We start from the raw sequence: 20502 nt of genomic DNA on the forward strand, positions 1-20502 counted from the left end.
GTTTTGTGTCTTCATCTCAAACATTTCTTCATTCTTTAATCTTTTGTATCTCTCAAAAAACGACTTGTGACAAGTAGGATTTAAAGTAAAGGTCATAGTTTTCAATTTTAATAATTGATATACAAACTGTATCCATGATTCTCCCACTCAAAAGGGATTCATGTCATATGTTCAAAAGCAGTGTAGAAGTAGTGATATCACATACAATGTTCTGAATCATCTTGAATTGTTTGAAAAGTTGTACATTTCTATAAACACATCAGAAATTCTAGGCATGAATGACAAAATACTGTAAATCAAGAATCACACAAAATAAATTACCTTGCAGGATCACAATAGACCAGTTCACGGTAAGCACATGTCCAAAAATGACCCTGAATATCCAAAGATCTTCAACACATGAAGAGGTCCCACTTTGTACATTTTGAAATAAATCCATACTACAGCAATGGAGGTGCTATTAAACAGCTTTTGTTTCCCCTTTTCAAAGAATACTTCCGCCTGTGTATTATGGAGTGCACTGCTTGTGCATGAATGAATGATTACATAACTTCATGAGCACGTATCCAGTATTTTGTCTCCGTGTATTTCACACTTTCGTCTGCAATGACCTTCGTCTGCTCATGCTCAGACTGCAACTATGAACTGGCTTATTGCTGCAAACTTACATGTAATGCAGCAATTAGTGAAACTTGAATTGGAACAAAGAATCCAGACTTCTATATGAGCACATAATACTTGACAATGGATCATTCTTTTCATGATTAACATCTCAACAAAGAGGGCCTATCTGAGTTTCAAGACGGTCTATTAAACAGAACTACAGATAAGCAATTACTAAAATCAGTAATGGATAGAGGACTGTTAACAACTTTGGCTTAGATTATTTGATCAGGAAAGAAAACTGAGAAACAGAAAAAAGGATTTTAAAAAAAATTGTCCCAGATCTATTTTTGTGTGAAAGATTTCATCAGTCAATTAAAAGTTCTAGATATTTACAGGCAAAATTAATGTTTGTAATGCGACATTAAAATGTATTCGATGGAAGAATGAAATTATTTGTTAACAATATACAAGAATAAAAGTGAGGAAATTAACTCCATGTATTTCATTGCCTCAAAACAGCTCATCAAAAATTGGGTTTTTGGCCAACCAATGGTGTACAGATCATAGCAGCTGCTTTTATGTAGCAAGTGTCTGCCTCCAAAATAGATGAATAACTGCCCATCACACAGATTCGTGTATAAAAATCTGCATGAAAGTGCCTTCATAGATAATGTTCATGTTAATGTTTACATTAGATTCTCTGGAGGTCCTGATATGGTCATTTGACTTTCTTGGATCTGTTTCTATTCTTGACGTTCGTCTCTGCGTAGAAATGCTGTCCGACCTTCTTACTCTTCTGTGCTCTATCGATGCTTCGCTTCTGTAGAGACAAATACAAAAAAAAGAAGGTGAAAACGATTGGTGCAATGAGATTTTACTTCCCCCCTCCTTCATCAATATTTGATTTCAAACACATTTGTTTTCAAAATCCTTGCTCAAGTTTGTGTTAAATGATATCCTCTTTTACATCATTATACAATTTAGGTGAAATTTTGAAGTAAAATTTTTGGAGCTCCCAAAACACAAAAGAATGAAAATAATTCAAATTTATTTCATTTTGTTTTTGTTTTGTTTGCAATGAAATTGAATCTTACCTGCTTTGATGTGAGTTTCTTTTTTCCTGCTTTCTCCTCTTCAAAGTATCTCTTCTTCTTTCTCCTCGTGTCACCTGCGTCATCTTCATCGCTGCTCCCTAGAGGGCAGTATGACCCGATGGGTTGCGGTTTCTTGCCTAGGGTAACAAAATGAAAACAGATCATAAAGGTTTTCTTAAAGCCTATCTGCACTCGTTTGGCCAGGAGGGATAAGACCTCCCTGCAGGGTCATCAGGGGGAAAATACATGGGGGCTCGGGCGAATTAGCTCCCAAAGTGCCCAAAAGAGCCCCGGAATGTTATAAAAGAGAAGAAAAAAAATTGCGTACGGTTCAATGCAAAACAAATTAAAGAGTGTTTATTGTCATGCAAGCAAGCTTGAAAAGTAGCCCCCAAAATTTTCAAAATATTTTTTTCCCTGCGGGTCACTGGCAGGTGGTTATCTCATCAAATCAGCTCTCAATTAACATAAGAAAAGGGGGACCATGGGGGATCGACGGATACCGCTTAGGCATTTTTGGCTGTATAGAGGGCGCAAGTAGCTGTAATTAGTGCAGTCCCGCTTTAAATCATTCCTACATGGATAAAAGAGAGTTTATTCAAATCCCCCATAAAGGGAAATACTGCTTCTGCTACTTCTGCGTTACTACAGCTTTTACTACTCAGACACATGAAAATATCATGCCGCGTTTATGGAGCTTATCCAGGGCCCCATCTTACAAAGTGTTGATACCAAACGGATCTATGCACATAAGACCTAGGAGACTGCAAGCTCGCTATTGATTGGAAGGCTTAGAATTGATTTGGATCAATCCTAACTCTTTATAAGACAGGGCCCAGACGACCTACATTCCAAACAGATGTCAGGCTACTATTTCCAAGAAAAATCATGAGGTTAAAGTAGTCAAATCTCCACCAGTTAACTACATCGCTTTTTCCTTTCATAAATACAAAGTGAGATTATCGCTTGATATTTTTCATCATTCATTTTCTTCAAAAAATCAATCTCAATAGATTAATAGGACACAATGTATAAATATAACTGTGCCACTTTTACTAAACTTGTACCATCTTTTTTATTGGTAGCCCTTTCACCACTATAAGTTGATATCTTACCCTTCTTTGCTGGTTTATTTTGATCCTCATTACTCTCTGTTTGACTCCTCTTCTGCAACATGGCTTCTCTCTTCTTCTCAATCTTTGCCTTGGCTAAGAGTTTCTTGTTCTTCGTATTGAGGAAGACGTTAGCACCGTACGAGATACCGGTCTTTGCCTCCTCTTTTCTTCTAGTCCTCTTTACTGACTTCTTCACAGAGTCTGATGATGCTGATGATGTTGATGCTTCATTCGTTAAATCTTTTCCTGCTTTGTCACTATCTTCCATCTGACTGACTACTTCTTCACCATCTACATCTTGTTCTCCTTCTTCTGCCGCCTCCTCCTCCTCCTCCTCCTCCTCCTCCTCCTCTTCTTCCGGTTCCTGTCCTTCCGTGACCTCATTCTCCTCGCCATCCATGTCCTTTGGTTTCAGATCGTCTCCAGCGAACTTTGGTCCGATGTTGATTTTGCTGAGGTCTTGTTTCACTCCTCTGATCTCCTTCTTCTTAGGGACGGTGTCCTCCTTGGCAACCGTGTCCTTGGCAACCGTTTCCTTAGTCTTCTTGGGGGATTCTTTCTTGTCAACATCTTCCCTTGAATCCTAAGAGATGGACATGAATAAAAATAAGAATTGGCAACTCAAAAGCGCTTAGACTTTGGTGGTATAGCGCTTTATAAGCACTGTTTTTATCATTATCATTATTATTGAGAACATCATGATACAATATGATAGAGAAACAAGTGTTACCTACAGATCATCTATATCATTGACCTGAAAACTAGTCTTAATACCATCAGTACATTTTTAATAACAACTTCCTCATGTTGAAGAGTTTATGTATTAGTGAATACCTCCCCCATTTTTCAATTTATCACTCCAAATTTCTGCTCAATACTTACGGTATTCCCAAATAATAAAAAAAGGAGATTTTTATGCTAGTTATCAGACTATCATACATGAACATGTCAATCTCAGACTTCCACATCTAGAAATCTAATTGTGATGTATATTCCCAGCTACCCCCACATTGTGCTGCACTCCACCCAGGTGAAGTAAATGGGGACCTGGTAAAGCCATGCAGGGTATTTATGCTGCATTATTGTAGAGCGCTTAGAGACTTCTGATAAAGTAAGTGTAAGGCGCTTGTTAAGCACATATAATTATTATTATTATTATAATTCACAAATAAACTCAGTCTTGCATGATGATTGACTTACCTGTTCACAGTTGGGTGGTTTGACAAAGAAAGGGATTTTCCCTCTTTGCCAGTCATTCAATACCATCTTAGCTACAGTACTGACATCAGGTTCACCTCCCTGTAGAAGAGGAATGGGGGGGGGGGGGGATAAGAATAAAATATGAATGTTAAAACACTGCTAGATAACGGTAGAATAGATATGATAGAGATAAATTTACCAGGCGCATAATAAGCTGAAAAGTCTCTAAAAGCTTAATGTAGTCAACCAAAGAAACAAAAGTGTTTTGAATCGATGCAAAATTAATATCATTGTCAAGAGGAAGCCTTACCACTGCCCCCAAAATTAGGTATGAAAACCCATAATGCTCTGCAGGCTTTTTCATTAGGTACACATCGACAACTGAATTACGTAACGGTATCTGCAAATTAAAAAACATCATCAAAATCTGTTTCTCCAACGAAACGGCATCATTATCTACAATGAATCTTTCATACACCTTTCCATACCTTGTTTAGTTTTCCTGTACGTTGAGCGAGCTTCTCTAAGAAGTCGATATAATCAACCCACTCTGAGACGCGGTACGTCTTCTGTAAGTAGTCTGGTTTGACCCGTCTCAACACCTCCGGAATGTAGTCTTCTGGACCCTTCACATTCTCTATCCGTACCTATGACGCCAAAACAAATTTTAAATTGATTAACTTTCATTATTTCTAACTATTTACAACAATGTATTTATATAATATTGAAAGACTTTGAGTGTGATACAAGAATATATTGCTAGAGCTATGACAATATTGAAGGAGTCTGAGACAAGTCCAATATTTTCATAGCGAGAGCACTATATTCTTGTATCACATGAAAACAAAGCAATACAATATTATTATTATTATCTTTAGTAGTCTGGCTAGCGAAATAACAAAATTTGACTAATTTATTGTACCACTTGGAAGCCTTATATAGATAATAATGAAAATATATGCTACATGTATAATGGATAGCTTTAAATATTTTCTGGGACTCTGATGATTAAAGTATCGATACACAGATATCCAAATATCAAAATGATTTTCAACCAATCAGACTGAATATAGGATATTAAAGTTGCGTTCATTTGAATCCTTTCAAGCAAAAGCTCCCTGGGCAATCAAGTGCTCATGTATTATCTATGCCCCTCACATTTTTTCTAATCTTATGGTAGAAGAAGAAACGCGAGTAAACTGAAATTCTTTGAGGACAGTAGTTCAACTCACCAGTAATAAATATGCTCTGTGTATTTTTCATCAAAGATAGACGGTTAGGGTTAAAGATAAATGTTACGTTTGGTTTTGGGCTAGAGTTGGTGTAAAAAGAAAATTAAGTGCAGTACAATAGGCCAGTTCACGGTTAGCACATGTCCCAAATGACCCCGAATATCCACAGATCTTCTAAATATGAAGAGGTCCCACTTTGTACATTTATAAATAATCACTCCTACAGCGATGGAGGTGCTACATAAATAGCCTTAAAGTTTGTTTCCCCTTTTCAAAGAATACTTCCACCTCTGTATTATGGAGTGCACTGCTTGTGTATAAATGAATAATGATTACATAACGTATCCAGTATTTCGTCTCCGCGTATTTCACAATTTGGTCCTGAATGACCTTTATCTGCTCATGCTCAAACTGGAACTATCAACTGGCCTTTTCAATTTTAAGTTCAGTTTTTTGGGCTAAGGTTGGTGAAAAAAAGAAAATTGAGTGCAGTAGTAGTACAATTGTTACCAGAGCATGTAATATAAGCATACTTACCACTCCCTTGAGTACAATCTCTGTCTCTGTCTCTCCCGAGGGATAGACGACTCCAGGACAATCTATCAAGAAGATTCTTCTCATCAGTGTGATGTACTGCCATACCTGTCAAGACACCAAGAAGAGATACTTGAAGACTAGAATACACTTTACATCTTCTGAGGTTTCATGCTGTATAACACAAGGATCTACATACCTTGTGCAACCAAAAAAAGGAACCATGATGGCTAAGAAAGGAATTCATTAAAACGAAACTTACAACCACACGCGACACATGCATCCAATCCACATCCAATGCAGAAATGTCCATTCCTCATGCTGTTATTTCCATATTAGGACCAATTATTTATTTACAAGTAAGTAGTTTTTTTTGTGTGTATTATCTGCGTTTCAATCTTTTTGAGAATATTTACGATTTTCCCTTTTTTTTTTTTTACTATTTGTATATCATAAATCTCTATTAAAGTTTTCTATTGAAGTAGTGATCAACATTTTAGGGCATTTGGTTGATTAGCGGTATGTGCAACAAAACAAACAAAAATTGAGGAAAAAACGGAATGATTCCAGGAAAAACGTAATGGTTGGCAGCTCTGTCTGCCCCTTTTTCATTTCAGATTAGAAACATCAACCCAATCCTAACCAGGAATCTGTAAAGCGTTAGAATCTAGCTGCCCATAAAAAGTGCTGAGAAGACTGTAAATTATTTGTAATTCAAATTGTTAAAAAGAGGAATAAACAAGTAGTTTATTAATTCCAGAAATGTGTCTGCCATGCCATTCTAAATGTTTTAAAGGTCATTGCTATCCCATCCCTCCCCTTAAAAGATCTTTACTAATTCCAACAAAAGTTGATGTTCTGTCAATTTTGACATATAAATAAATCAGACGCCTTTATTCATTTCACATGCAGTTTCAAGATTTTAGTAATCAAAGAAGACGCAAAAATATTGTAAGCATTAGATTTGGGCCTTAGTCAAAATGTGTCAATTTGGTAATGATTGAAAATCCAAATTTATGATTATCCGTTCCCATGGTAATAGATGAATGTTTACCTTGGTTTCTCCTGCAATTGGTGCCACATTGCAGACCTTCTTAGCCCTGAGGGTGTTGATTATAGAACTTTTGCCAGTGTTAGGGTATCCAATGAAACCTATACTGATCTGCTTCTTATCTACATGGAGCTGTGGAAAAATAAAAAAAATCAATGTAAACATTATATATGGTTACACACCACAAGAAAATCAAAATATCTCAAGGTCATTTCAACTGGTATGAGCAAGAAAGGTGTTAACTTCAAGACTGAAGCACACGTCTGGCTCTCAGCTGATAATTTTTTTTTTGTGATCAACAGATTTTTAAAAAAGCTACAAGAATTTTATTGCCGATGAAAAATGAACTAAATATGCATAATACAGTTATACAGCTCAGTTGGGAGAGCAGTGGTCTCGTAATCTGATGACCCGGGTTCAAAACCCGGTCAGTGCGCTAGTGCCCTTTGGTAAGGCATTAATCCTCATTACCAGGTCCCTCAGAGTGGACCTAAAGCAGTTGGTACTCTGGTTGCTTACCAACAAGCATTTATGCTTTCTAATAGCAGTCAGGTAAATTAACCACCACTAAACAATGATAACAATACGTGAAAGGATAAAAGATTGAGTTATAATATCTGTTCATTTTGAAGAGAGTTTGGAATTGTCTTTATCCTCAAAATGGAAGGGGGGGAAAAATTAAAAATTCAAGACTGATTTCCCCGATTTAAATCATACCTTTCCAAACTATCTTAGAAGCTGTATGAGGGCACCCTAAAAGGTTGAGTTATATCTGGTCATTTTTAGGAGAAGCTAGAATTGTCTTTATCCTCAAAATGGAAGGGGGGGGGAACAAAATTAAAAATTCAAGACTGTTTTCACTGATTTGAATCCTACCTTGCCAAACCGTCTTAGAAGCTGTATGAGGGCACCCTAAAAGGATGAGTTATATCTGGTCATTTTGAAGAGAAGCTAGAATTGTCTTTATCCTCAAAATGGAAGAGGGGGGGGGGGGGGGGAACAAAATGAAATTCAAGACTGATTTCCCCGATTTAAATCATACCTTTCCAAACTGTCTTAGAAGCTGTATGAGGGCACCCTTTCCGAATGGATTCCTCATGCTGGCGTGGAACGCTAGGGTGGGGTAATCATGGGATAAAATGGCTACCCATCGTTTCTAGATATGAGAAAGAACGAACAATGTTACATTAAACTGCAAATCAAGTACATGTAATCCATAGAAGATTCATTTGGTACTTGTATGCATGCAATACCCCCTATTCTTACTAGAATTCAATTCAAATCAACATTCATTTCTTCCATTCAATTTGACAACATATTTGACAATTGACATCTGTGCAAACAATACAATTTGTACGTAGGAACATAAATATAATTTAAGAACTTGTATTAGAAGGAAGAAGGCGCGAATCCCAGTAAGCAAAGCTTGTAATGGGTACGCCTGTATACACAAATACATACCGTATTTGTCGGCATTAAGGCCACAATATTTTTGGAAGAGAAAATATCAAAAAGTCGGGATGCGGCCTTTACGACGAAGTAAAAAAAAAAAAGAAAAAAAAAAAAGAAAGTCAAAACCAACACCAATTTGCACGTATGGGCCTAGAAACGGTAAAATAACAATACCACTATGGTACAGGACAATTCCAAACATCTTACCGACAATTTTATTTTGCATTGTTGACATGAAGACGAAAATAAACGTCCTAACACACCATTTGCCGATAGATCTTGATCTAAGTTCGTGCCAATGCATTGCAAAGATAAAGGAAGGGACAGTCTAACGGAGATGCCGCGAACATCCATCCGAAGTTGCCATTTTGTTTTTCAATTTCATGCAGTTTCGCATTAAACCGTACATTGTGGTAGGAGTATATCGGACACCAAATCTGCCTGCGATCACTTTTTTAGCTAAAATTCCGGTAAATTATAAGAATATGGATGAATTTGGTATCAGTTTGTAAAAAAAAATTAGTGTTTTCGAGAAAATTATGATTATTTTGTTTTGTCCGTTTATTTTTTTTCCCTTTTTTTTTCCCCCCGTTTGAAATGTCAAAGTTGGGGGTGCGGCCTTATCGCCGGCAAATACGGTACATGTAACATACATTACAAATAGAAGAATAGAATAGATGAATAAGTGCTTTTAAAAGCTTGTTCAATTGAATGGGGATCAAGTTTTGGATTGGTTTTGGGATTCGATATATAAATGAACACAAAAAACTCTTGCAAGACTACAATAATATAAAAATTTGTGACTTACCGTAGCCCAAGTTGGGACCAGATCCACTTTGTTTAGAACAAAGATGAGGTGTTTATGAGGCTTCTCTTTCTTGAGGTAGTTCTCTATGTACTTGGATCTTGTTCCCATCGGATCCCGGGCATCAAGAACTTGAACCACAACATCGGAAGAATCTATCACCTGCAATAGAAAGAGTTTGATGTGACTTTAATTTCATAGAAATGGACCATTTAACTTGAATAAATTGAAATGAGTTGACTGTAAAGATGTTTATGCGTGGGTATATAGTCAGTCGTGAAGTAGACATCTTGGCGAACACTGAGCCAACGAGTATAATGCTCCCGTACGGACGTACGTATAAAGGGACACTAGAACGCATGGGAGCGTAATACCCATTGGCTCAGTGTGCTGCCCTCTATATACTCATGCATGAGCAACTTCAAGATGGCTTATGCTGAAGCATGTGTTTGATTGATGTACACAAATATTGTTTTACTATTGGTTGTATAAAATGTATATGTGATTACTTGTTACTGTTATAAAAGTAAAAATTGCCCATTGGAGCAAAGAAACGGGGGGAAATTGCATGTATACGGTACTCTGCCATATCATTGTAAAAGCATTTTGGAAAGTGGTTATGTCCTCTTGAGTTACAATTGCAAAGTTGAGGGTTCAAATCTTGTGCTGGTTACAGTCCTCACACATCAATGTACCACACACAACACATTACCGTATTCAATGTCTTTTTCTGAATTTCCCTCTTGTTCAAAACCTAGGCATTACCTTATAGAGTTCATTCCATATTCTTTTGGACTGTCCAGCTCCAAAGACCCAATCCTTGACCTCATCCCTGACTCCTCCATCATCGAACACCAAGTCAGTGTCCTTCTCGACGTCGTACTTATCACTAGACTCCTCTGCAGACTTTACCAAGGACTAGAAAAAAGAAAACACACACAGAGAATTGTTTGAGAATTATTAAAGGCATCGTTTAACAATGTTATATCTGAGATACACGGCCCTACATGTTATCAGTGTCTGTGATATGGGGTAATATTGAAGCCCTAAAAAAAATTGCGCTTCAAAATGATCAAGAAGTGCCTCAAAAAAGTAAAAATCTTTTAGTGACCGGTTTTACCATACTTGTTTTTCCCAATAGACTGTAGTGTTATGAAAACCATTTGGCAAACGGTTTTCAAAACTTGTAATTCCAATCATAAATATCTTGATAATCAAACAGGCGATTGGCTTGTAAAAGTCACGGGGTTCCTGACTGACCTAAAGGTTTATAATTATGATTGCAGCATGAGCTAAATCCAGGATTTTGTTTCAGAATCTGAGACAAAGTTACCAGATCCCTTTAAGAGTAAGTTCAAGGCAATCTTTTCTTGAACAACGTGTGGAAGAACCTCTGTAAAATACCATACAAAATAAGAAATCTACAAACTCATGAATGTCAGTGGTAATCCCATGTGTGCACATGTGTGTAATCCTTTCCTCATGTGCATAATTTTCTGGTAGCTATTAATTTATAACTGATCCAAACATCTTCATAATACATACTCAAAAGCAAACACAATGGAAGCGTTGCACACAGAAGTTGGTATGAGGGATTAATTACTAGCACATGTTGTTTAAAAAATTTGGTCAAATCATTTCTACTTATATTCTGATAATGGGGGCATTTGAAGAGCAGTCATTTGAATGCGGCATTGCTACTATGATGTGCTTCTGCACTGGAATTTAAAGGAGAACACTCACATATGAATGTCCAGCTTTACAAGAACTGAAGAGGCGTGATGGCTCGGTGGTAGAGCCAAGTCAAACCAAGTCAATACCCTTGTGCCCTTTGGCAAGGCATTAATCCTCATTACCAAGTCCCTCGGAGAGGACTTAAAGCAGTCGGTCCCCTGGTTGTTAATACTTACAAGCATTTATGCTTTCTTGGCAGTAAGGTAAAACAATAGGCCTGTCTTCATCAGCTCGAGATTGCCAAATATCCCGCTATTTGAACTATTCCAATCGCAAATTATCAACTCAATTTGCATCTTCATCAGCTCGAAGTTGCAATTAGCGGGATATTTGGTCGAGATAAATATCTTGGGATATTATTGGGCCAGTTTGCAAAATATAACGATATTTCTCTGGTGCGTCTTCACCAGCCCAAAGACTCGCACTATGCGCGAACGCTGAGCAAAATATCTTGAGCTCAAGTTTCAAGTTCCGAAGTCAAGTCTCAAGCTGATGATGACAGGCTTCATCATCATCAAACAAACTCAAACTTCTCTTTAAACTCACCTCTACATCTGCCACCTTGATGTTTACTCTCTTCCTTTGTTTCTTGGGACCAAACGTTGATCCAAAGCTCTCTGTATCCAACAGGTGAACACGATTGTACTGTGTACATGTATTTAAAAAGAAATGTAGAAGTGTGGGTAGAGATTGTTAGAATTGTCCATGTTCAAGTTACATATAATGAATTTCTCTAGTTTCATGATTCATATTCATTTTTTTCACAATTCGGCACACAACCAGAATCTATTACTTAGCTCTAGACCCACAGACGCCATCCAAATAATAGTCACAAAATTGCATATCATGCATGTACATCTACAGACAATTTTGTGTATGATTTAATATCATTTTTAGCAGACTTGTTCACATAACTTCAGGTTCATTACCTTTCTTTTTCTGACTCATTCATCAACATTTCCTTTCTGTTAAACACCATCCTTCTTTCTCCTTTCTCTGTCTGTGTGTCTGTCTCTCTGTCTCTTTCTCTCTCTTACCCAACCTCTCGCTCCTTTTATCTCTCTCTCTCTCTCTCTCTCTCTCCCATTTTTCTTCCCCCTAATTTTCCATATCCCCCTTTTTCGTAACTGATAATACTATCCTACCTCGGCCTTCTCTTGCAGCAGAGTAATGGGTAGCTTGGTCTCTCACTCACTCTCACTCTCTCACTCACTTACTCCTACTCTCTCTTTTCCTCTTTCTTCCTTCTACCCCTCGCTCTCTTCCCTCTATCACCCTATCCTTACCTTAGCCTTCTCTTGCAGCAGAGTAATTGGCAGCTTGGTCTGTTTCATGACGACCTGATACGGATCCTTTATGACCTTCCCCAGCTCCTCCTGGAAGGTCTGCAATGCATTTTGGGATACCACCCTCGTATTGCCTGTGGCAACAGGGTAACAAAACAAACTATAATTCTACTTTTCAAACATCTCATTGGTAGTATTAAATACACCAGATTGATCCACATCAATCTTAAGTCCTCCAATCAATCGCAAGTCTTATGGTCTCCTATCTCTTATGGTACATACATGTAGTTGCAATTGTCATCAACTCTTTATAAGACTTGCCATACTTGTAAATATGAAAAATGATGACAATATTCCAGAGAATGGACAATAAATAGTAAAGTCGTAATTCCAATACAATTTGCTTCAACATTTATACTTTATCTGCATACATGTATGAGTATTGAGTCATTTTTCACTTATCCCATTTTTAATTCACTATCACCTCGAATATAAGTTAATTCTTCAGTCGACTAAATTCAAGAAAATAACAGTGTAAGTCAATGATTTTGAGCTCCAGATAAAATAAAAACATTACAAAGTCTTGGGATGTGCACAAGCATCTATAGTACTTGAACAGGAGTACATGTATCAATAGCAAATAGGGTAAAGGGCAGAGGGGGGATACACAGGGGCTCAGGGCGAATTAGCCCCCGAAATGCCAAAAAGAGCCGCTGAAAATCATAAAAAAGGCCCCCCCCAAAAAACAAAAAAAAAAAATAATAATAATAGTAATAATAATAATAATAATTAAAAAAAAAAAAAATTAAAAAAATAGAATAAATAAATAAATTTAAAAAAAAAATTGCAAAGAGTTCAATGCAAAACAAATTAAACAGTGTTATTTTCATGCAAGCAAGCTTGAAAATTGGTCCCCAAATTTAAAAAAAAATTCTTGTACCTGGTAAAGGGGACATGAAGTGTTTTACCCCTCAATAAAATAAACCATTCTCGATACATACATTTATCAGTGCATTGAAATACATGTAATTGTACATGAAGGCCAGTATACATGTATCATTTCATAATAAAACACAAATAGTCATGACTAAGAGTAATCTATGGACTTACCAAACCATTTTCTATTTGGCTCTACTCGAGCTACTGTCCCTGACTTCAGCTGTTTCTGAAATGGAGCTGCCATCACAATTTTACCCTTCCGGTTTCTGAAAAAGAAATAGAACATCAATATATTAAACATTAACAACCTGAAAATGTGAATTCATAGCAGTAGATATTGAATACCACTGAAAAACATATTTATTTTTGTTTCAAATTAAGCAAATCAACACTACAAATAATTTGCTATTGACTTTGTGCCTAGATTAGGTATGAAAGTAGGAAAACTGAAGAATCTTTTAGGCAGGATGAATGATTTAAATGACAGTAATAAGTTATCATTGATTCTGATACACTGTGAAGATGAGACTTTGATATTTGTACTGCATAAGAAAAATGTATTCTTTGTATCAAAAAGATAAAAACTTCTTTTCAGACGGAGTACCTTGAGGAACTTTCAAATCAACAAAGAAATAATAATATTGTTGAGTATTTGTAATGCGCCAACTCCACATGACTAATGTGTTTGAGGTGCAATGGAGAAGAAAAACTACAAGAAAACTCGAAATTACTCTAGTTTAAAATACAACTTAGATGGGCCCCGGCCATTTTAAAAGTTTATTGGTGATTTACAATTTACACAATTCAATATGAAAGATGTACCTTTGGGGTTTTCCCTTCCGATACATGTTTAATCTCATGATGGTTGAGCGGTCTCTCATGCCACTCCCTGCATTGCCTCGATCTATAAGGAACAAGAAGAGTCATGAACATTCATCACATGTTATAAGTAGCCACACAAAGAATCAAAAGTGTTTTGAATTGATGCAAAACTCATATCATTGCGAAGGGGAAGCCTTGCCGATCAAATACAACAACTCTTCTCTTCAAAATATGTTTGGGGCTCGCAGTAATCAACTCTAAAAAATGTTAGTTTTTAGATCCAGATTTTCTGCCTTCAGCGGTCCTTTGTAGAGCGTCAATATTTGTGACGTCACATACGGGACATGGCTGGCTAGCTGCATACTGCTACACGGCACTGAGCTGTTAGTCAAGTGTGTGACATCACAATTCAGAGCTCGCTACGCTTGTGTGTTTGACTTACGTTCAGGGGCGTTCGGGGGTCTAAGGAGGGTCTTGAAAAATTGCATTTTACGCCTTTCCATGATATCTCTATGATTTCTCAGCAAATTGTTCGTGTTTTTCAAGAGAAAATCTTTCCATCCATATGTAATTTGTTCTAATTATGAGTTGTTAGTGAATTTTTTTTGTGTAGCTCCTTTAAACGGGCCGTATGGCATTACTACTACAAAATAGAATCATAGAAAAATAGACCACTAGCTTTAACTGGTATGCCATAGCAGATAGTATTTGCAACAGTGGACTGTGGCTCTTCCGAAATAAGAAGGCACATTTCCATCATAAAAAACTTTTAAGATTCAGAGAATCAGAACAAGGAATTTGTTTTCCTCACAATTCTTAGATCTTATTGACTAACACGACTGTCAACACTAGATCTAGTTAACTTTTTATCATTTTCTACCAATTAAAAAACATCTGACAAAGAAATGTTTCATGGTTTCATATCTAAATGTACTTTTATTTTGTTTAGCGATTGTCGTCTTCCCGGTTGATCTATGAGCAGTACGAGTATTTGTGAGTGACGGCTGCAGTCCACCTATTTGTGATCAGTAGTAGGGCCCTGGTCCGAGAACGAGGATCACAAAAGAGGATATCCTCGTAAATGCGGACAAATTGCGTCCTTAGAAAAAAAGATCGTCCGCATTTTCGCTAACCTATTTTTATCTTTGCACTCTGCGGGTTTTCAGGTTCCCGATTCTTGCGCTGGCAATGCGAAAACCAGATTCAGCGGAATAAAATACCCCCAGTTAACCGTCTACTATTATGGGTTGTCCTTCTTCCCGAGGATAACGTGAAAGTCTCTGTACTTAGTTAATGTGAAATACTTCAAGAAAATCATTGTAGAATCCGCTTTTCGCATCGTCAACGCCCGGATCGGAAAGTAGAATCGTCAGCGAAACTGCGGACGATCGGACCAGCCCCCTACTGGTCGTAGTGCAGTCAACCTCATTGTCTTAGACCTCGACAACAAGTCGACTGCAGCTATACCCCATCACTCACATCGACACCTTCTCCTTCTTCTCCCTGTCTATTTATTCTTCTTCATCATCATTCATGTTCTTCGTTACGACCTTAGTTAGCATGGTTAGTGCTAGACCGAAAGCTTCAGTCTCTATAATCGTCGGTTGTTCCACTGAGACTACGTCTGGCTCCACTAGACCTCCGGTTATAGAGACAGAACGATCGCCTATGCCAGCCTATGTTGAACTTATTCCGCTAGATTTTAGCCGCTAGGCCCCTCCCACAAACTTGCCACGGCCGTATTGTTATGCCCCCAAAATCCCCCAAAATGTCATTTTACCTCGTTCATTCCCAATTTTAAATTAGGCCTAGGCTATAATACATCGGTTCCACTTACTAACTTCATTGATATAATCCGTTTAATGGTCCCTTTTAAGGAAATTATCGGTCAAAATCGACATCCATGTTGAAAATCTTGCAAGCCGTGTTTAACTCTCGCTGCCGTCAATCTCATCCTTTCTAGTCTACGCCGAAGGCAAAATGATTATGAAGGAAAAACTGTGATAACGCCATTACGAACGTGTAGATGGCGCACAGTTTTTCCTTCATAATCATTTTGCCTTCGGCGTAGACTAGAAGGGATGAGATTGACGGCAGCGAGAGTTAAACACGGCTTGCAAGATTTTCAACATGGATGTCGATTTTGACCGATAATTTCCTTAAAAGGGACCATTAAACGGATTATATCAATGAAATTAGTAAGTGGAACCGATGTATTTTAGCCTAGGCCTAATTTAAAATTGGAAATGAACGAGGTAAAATGACATTTTGGGGGATTTTGGGGGCATAACAATACGGCCGTGGCAAGTTTGTGGGAGGGGCCTAGCGGCTAAAATCTAGCGGAATAAGTTCAACACAGGCTGGCATAGGCAGTCGTTCAGTCTCTATAACCGGAGGTCTAGTGGAGCCAGACGTAGTCTCAGTGGAACAACCGACGATTATAGAGACTGAAGCTTTCGGTCTAGGTTAGTGCAGGCTTAAATTCATGAAATGAAGATTAACACACTTGTGACACTGTGAATTATTGTCATTGATATTAATTCTATAACTTATGGTGAGTGAGATTTCCTCATCTGATATTTTTGTTCGTTTTAAACACTGCACTGAATAATTGAGTTGAAAAATAATTGATCAAATCATCAACCTTGATTGATAGCAAATTGAAGTTGAACTTGAGACAAAATAGGCAAAATTGGGCCATTGATTATTCAAAATCAACTTACCTGGGTTTGTACTACTGTTGGACTTCTTTATTCCTTGCTCCTTCCTTTTTTTCTTTTCTGTTTTCGCCATTTTGGTGAGATATTGTTGACACACAGGACAGAATACGAACGAACCTCTTTCTTAAAACTTGAAAATGAACGTGCGGGACTGAAATGATAAATTGTCACGTTGTTGCAGCTAACTACATGCACGTCATGTGTACGACTACGACGCACCTGTGTGTGTGTGTGTACGAGTCAAAGCGAAGATTTAAGCTAGTCTTGTACGTAAACGTGGTTGTGTTCATGAGCTCGAGTTAGTCTGCTTGCTCAGTCTCTTTTAAAAACAAATACACGTAGTAGGCCTACGCAAGTGAACGCGCTGCATAAATTGGCATATAATCCGGTAATAGGCCCGGGAGGGGGTATAGGCAGAGGCGGCGCCCCCGGGGGACAGGGAGGGGGGGGGGGGGGGCGTGAACAGCGCCCCCACTTTTTCAAGTACCCCAAAAGTGCCCTTTTTAAATAGGTAAAGTGCCCCTTTTACTTTGACAAGTTCCCATTTTCTTTTGCAATAAGTGTCCATTTTTCATTCTCATAAGTGCCTTTTAAAATCTCTAGTAAGTTCACCTTTTCAGGTACGAGAAGCGCCCATTTGCACTTTTGATAAGCGCCCCCTTCACCTCTGATAATTGCCCTATTCAAATCTGAGAGGTTCCCTTTTTCTTTGTAAAAATTGCCCCTTCCCGGCCCTTTTAATAACTACCCCTTTTTGATTTGGATAAGCGCACCTTATATTTTCACATGTGCCCCGTTTCTTTTTTTATTAAGTGCATGCCCCTTTCCCTTATGAAAAATGCCCCCATTTCAAAAAGAGCCCCTTCCCTTTCTCATAATGAATGCCCCTTTCCCTTCTCTTAAACACCCCTTTTCATCTCTTGTAAATAACCCTATTCAATTCTAAGAGATACTCATTTTAGTTTGACAAGTGCCCCTTCCCCTCCTGATAAGTGTTCTTTTCATCTCTTATAAATGCCCCTTTTATTAAGTGACACGTCCCCCTTTTCCTTCCTAATAAATACTCCTTTTCCTTCTTATAAGTGCCCATTCCCCTAGCAATATCTTATATGTGGTATAAAAAGAAAAAAATAATGAAATCATCCCTGATAAAGTAATCACAATATTATAGTATTAATGACTGCTTTGAGAGAAATAGTTGTTTTTATACGCTCAAGGGAAGGTTAGAATTGTGCTATAACCCGAGGCGTGCCGAGGGGAATGTAACCTTCCCGAGAGCGTATAAAAACAACTATTTCTCGAATATTAAAGCAGTCATTAATACTTTTATATGCCGAAAAAAAAGGAAAAAAAGAAAAAAAAAACTTTTGTCGAAGATGGGATTCGAACTCTTGCGTACAAAAGGTGATATAAGTACAACCAGCGCCTCACACCGCTCGGCCAGCGCGTTCTGTAAACGAGAACAGAAGTTTTCTTTAATATATACATTAAAATGAATTGAAAACGGCTTCGCGTGGTCGATGCTTCGCCGCTGCTCCATTAAACGGGCCCTTCTTTTACTTTTGCAATGCATATTGGCACGAACTTAGATCAAGATCTATCGGCAGATGTTGTTTTTTTGTTTTTGGAAGTTTATTTTCGTCTTCATGTCAACAAAGCAAGATAAAATTGTCGGTATAAGATCGATCGAGATTCAATTGTATTGTGAAATTACCGACCAATTCTTCGCACACGTACGGTATCCCCGATCGCTCAGAAATTTTTTTAACATGTAAACCTATGGGGTAACCATGGAGACTTACCTATTTTCCCAATAACCATGGTTATTGGGATTTTGAACTGTTTTTTAACCATGGTTACCGGGAATTTTCGGGAACAGTTAAAGTTTATGAATGCAATTTCGACCAATCAGATTGCTGGATTACTTAAGTGAGGTATATAAAGGGGTATATACCAATGTCAAAAAAAATATATTTTCGCTTTGAGATTTCCCTTTGAAGGTGCCCTTTCGGTTCCATGACACATGCTCCGCCGACGATTGCTCCGCCGACATTTACTCCGCAAAACGCGACAATTAATTGCTCCGCGACAGTTGCTCCGCCGACATGTGCTGCGCCGACATGTGCTCCGCCGACAATTCCTCCGCCGACATTTGCTCCGCCGACAATTGCTCCGCCGACAATTGCTCCGCCGACGATTGCTCCGCCGACATTTGCTCCGCCGACAATTGCTCCGCCGACAATTGCTCCGCAAAATGCGACAATTGCTCCGGTGACAAATGCTCCTCGAACGACAGTTGCTCCGCCGACAGTTGCTCCGCCGACAATTGCTCCGCTGACATTGCTCCGCAAAACGCGACAATTGCTCCGGTGACATTTGCTCCGCCGACAATTGCTCCGCCGACATTTGCTCCGCCTGAAGCGACACTTGCTCCGGTGACATTTGCTCCGCCGACAATTGCTCCGCCGACATTTGCTCCGCTAAAAAAGTGCCCCGTAAAATACAAAGGCTACTACGACAATAATAATTGTTGCTCCTCCCCAAAAGTACCCCGCAAAAGACAATGCTCCGCCGACAATTAAATTGCTCTCTGATCCAAAAGTGCGGCCTCGTGGAAGACATGAATGCTCCTCTGGCAATAAATGCAATAAATAAATGCAATAAATGCAATAAATGCAATAAATGCAATAAATGCTCAGCCGTTTTTTTGCTATTCCCCATAATGTTTGATTTAAAAAAACATCAAGTTTTAGCTCCTTATGCAAGTTCTCCAGCGAAAGATAATTACTCCGCTCAAAATCTGTTTCATTTATTACTCATTAGCCGATCAAAAGCTCAAGGATATCTCTTTCTCTCTCTCTCTCTCTCTCTCTCTCTCTTGCTCTTTCTTTTCCTTTTTACACCCTTTTCTTGTCTTCTTAGCTCTTTTCTTTCCTCTCATGCTATTAGTCTTCTTTCATTTTCATCACTTCTTCTTTTCTTCCCCTCTCGAGTTCTATTTCTCTCGTGAAATTGAAACGTAATGTAGTACATGTAGTACATTCTTGTTTAGAATAGTATTTTCAATAATATCCAGTCCGTCTTCTATAGGTTTCTTTCCTTCAGTTAAGTGTATGTAGCTTTACTATATATATATATATATATATATATATATATATATATATTAGTGTGTAAAACACCCCGTCTCATTCGAGTACTTTGTTTTCACTGACTTTAGGGACTCACGGAACCACCGGAAGAAGAGCAATTGGCTTATCGTGAAGAACTGACATCAAACTGCAACAAAATGATTTGTATAAATGGGAATAAGCAAAAAGGCTGCCATCTAATTTTCCCGTCTGAATGGGTTCTGTTCTTTACGTATAGTACTTGCGTATGCGCAAATGATCAATTTCCTCGACGACATAAATATACGAATTATTTTGTCAACCTAGTCAACATCATAGCTATATATTTTAATGCAGGCGCGGAGCTAGGATCTTATTTTAGGGAGGGGCGGTAGTGAGCAAGCGAAGCGCGCTCGTTATGCTACAGTCACACGGCCATGTTACGGACCTGCGGATGCCTGCGTATATTTGGATAATGAAAATGCGTAATTTTTAACCCCAATACGGAAATTTGAGCAAAAGTTACCTATATTCTGCGGACGATACGGATTAGTTACGGATGTTACGTATGAATTACGGATGATACGGGTAAAACCTGCGGATGAACCCATCCGCTGCCAACCCGCTGACACATGTTACTGACGACTTACGGATGACTTACGGACTTACGGATGACTTCCTCTGGCGTCCGCACCATCCGCATATAAACCCACGTGGATCGGAGCTTGCTTCAGTCGCATTTCATCAAGTCTGAGATCTAGTGTTTTCCAAAAAAAAAACGACTTACGAGATTTTGGACGCCCAC

The 20502-nt window shown here is 38.2% G+C and overlaps 1 protein-coding gene across 1 annotated transcript; it reads right to left on the reverse strand.

Moving 5' to 3' along the window:
- Positions 1-79: 79 nt before the first annotated feature.
- On the reverse strand, positions 80-16849 carry LOC115918796 (nucleolar GTP-binding protein 2-like). Its single transcript, XM_030990862.1, has 15 exons — positions 16594-16849; positions 13871-13952; positions 13220-13314; positions 12110-12243; positions 11370-11468; positions 9855-10007; positions 9093-9251; positions 7875-7988; positions 6836-6964; positions 5785-5889; positions 4504-4662; positions 4016-4114; positions 2816-3398; positions 1701-1837; positions 80-1426 (listed from the first exon to the last, which is right to left on the reverse strand). Exons 1-15 carry the CDS (start codon positions 16661-16663, stop codon positions 1325-1327), a joined length of 2220 nt encoding a protein of 739 aa, XP_030846722.1. The 5' UTR covers positions 16664-16849; the 3' UTR covers positions 80-1324.
- Positions 16850-20502: the final 3653 nt, after the last annotated feature.

The sequence above is a fragment of the Strongylocentrotus purpuratus genome, unplaced genomic scaffold (assembly GCF_000002235.5).
Source record: "Strongylocentrotus purpuratus isolate Spur 01 unplaced genomic scaffold, Spur_5.0 spur5_scaffold_19, whole genome shotgun sequence".
NCBI classification, from domain to species: Eukaryota; Metazoa; Echinodermata; class Echinoidea; order Camarodonta; family Strongylocentrotidae; genus Strongylocentrotus; species Strongylocentrotus purpuratus.

What these genes read in the sequence shown, in the direction of transcription:
- LOC115918796 (XM_030990862.1), bottom strand. Translation starts at nt 16,663, where the DNA reads ATGGCGAAAACAGAAAAGAAAAAAAGGAAGGAGCAAGGAATAAAGAAG. An exon ending in CGGAAGGGAAAACCCCAAAG is followed by an intron (nt 13,315 to 13,870) that starts GTACATCTTTCA and finishes TTTCTTTTTCAG; the next exon opens with AAACCGGAAGGGTAAAATTG. An exon ending in AGATTGTACTCAAGGGAGTG is followed by an intron (nt 4,663 to 5,784) that starts GTAAGTATGCTT and finishes TTGGCGTCATAG; the next exon opens with GTACGGATAGAGAATGTGAA.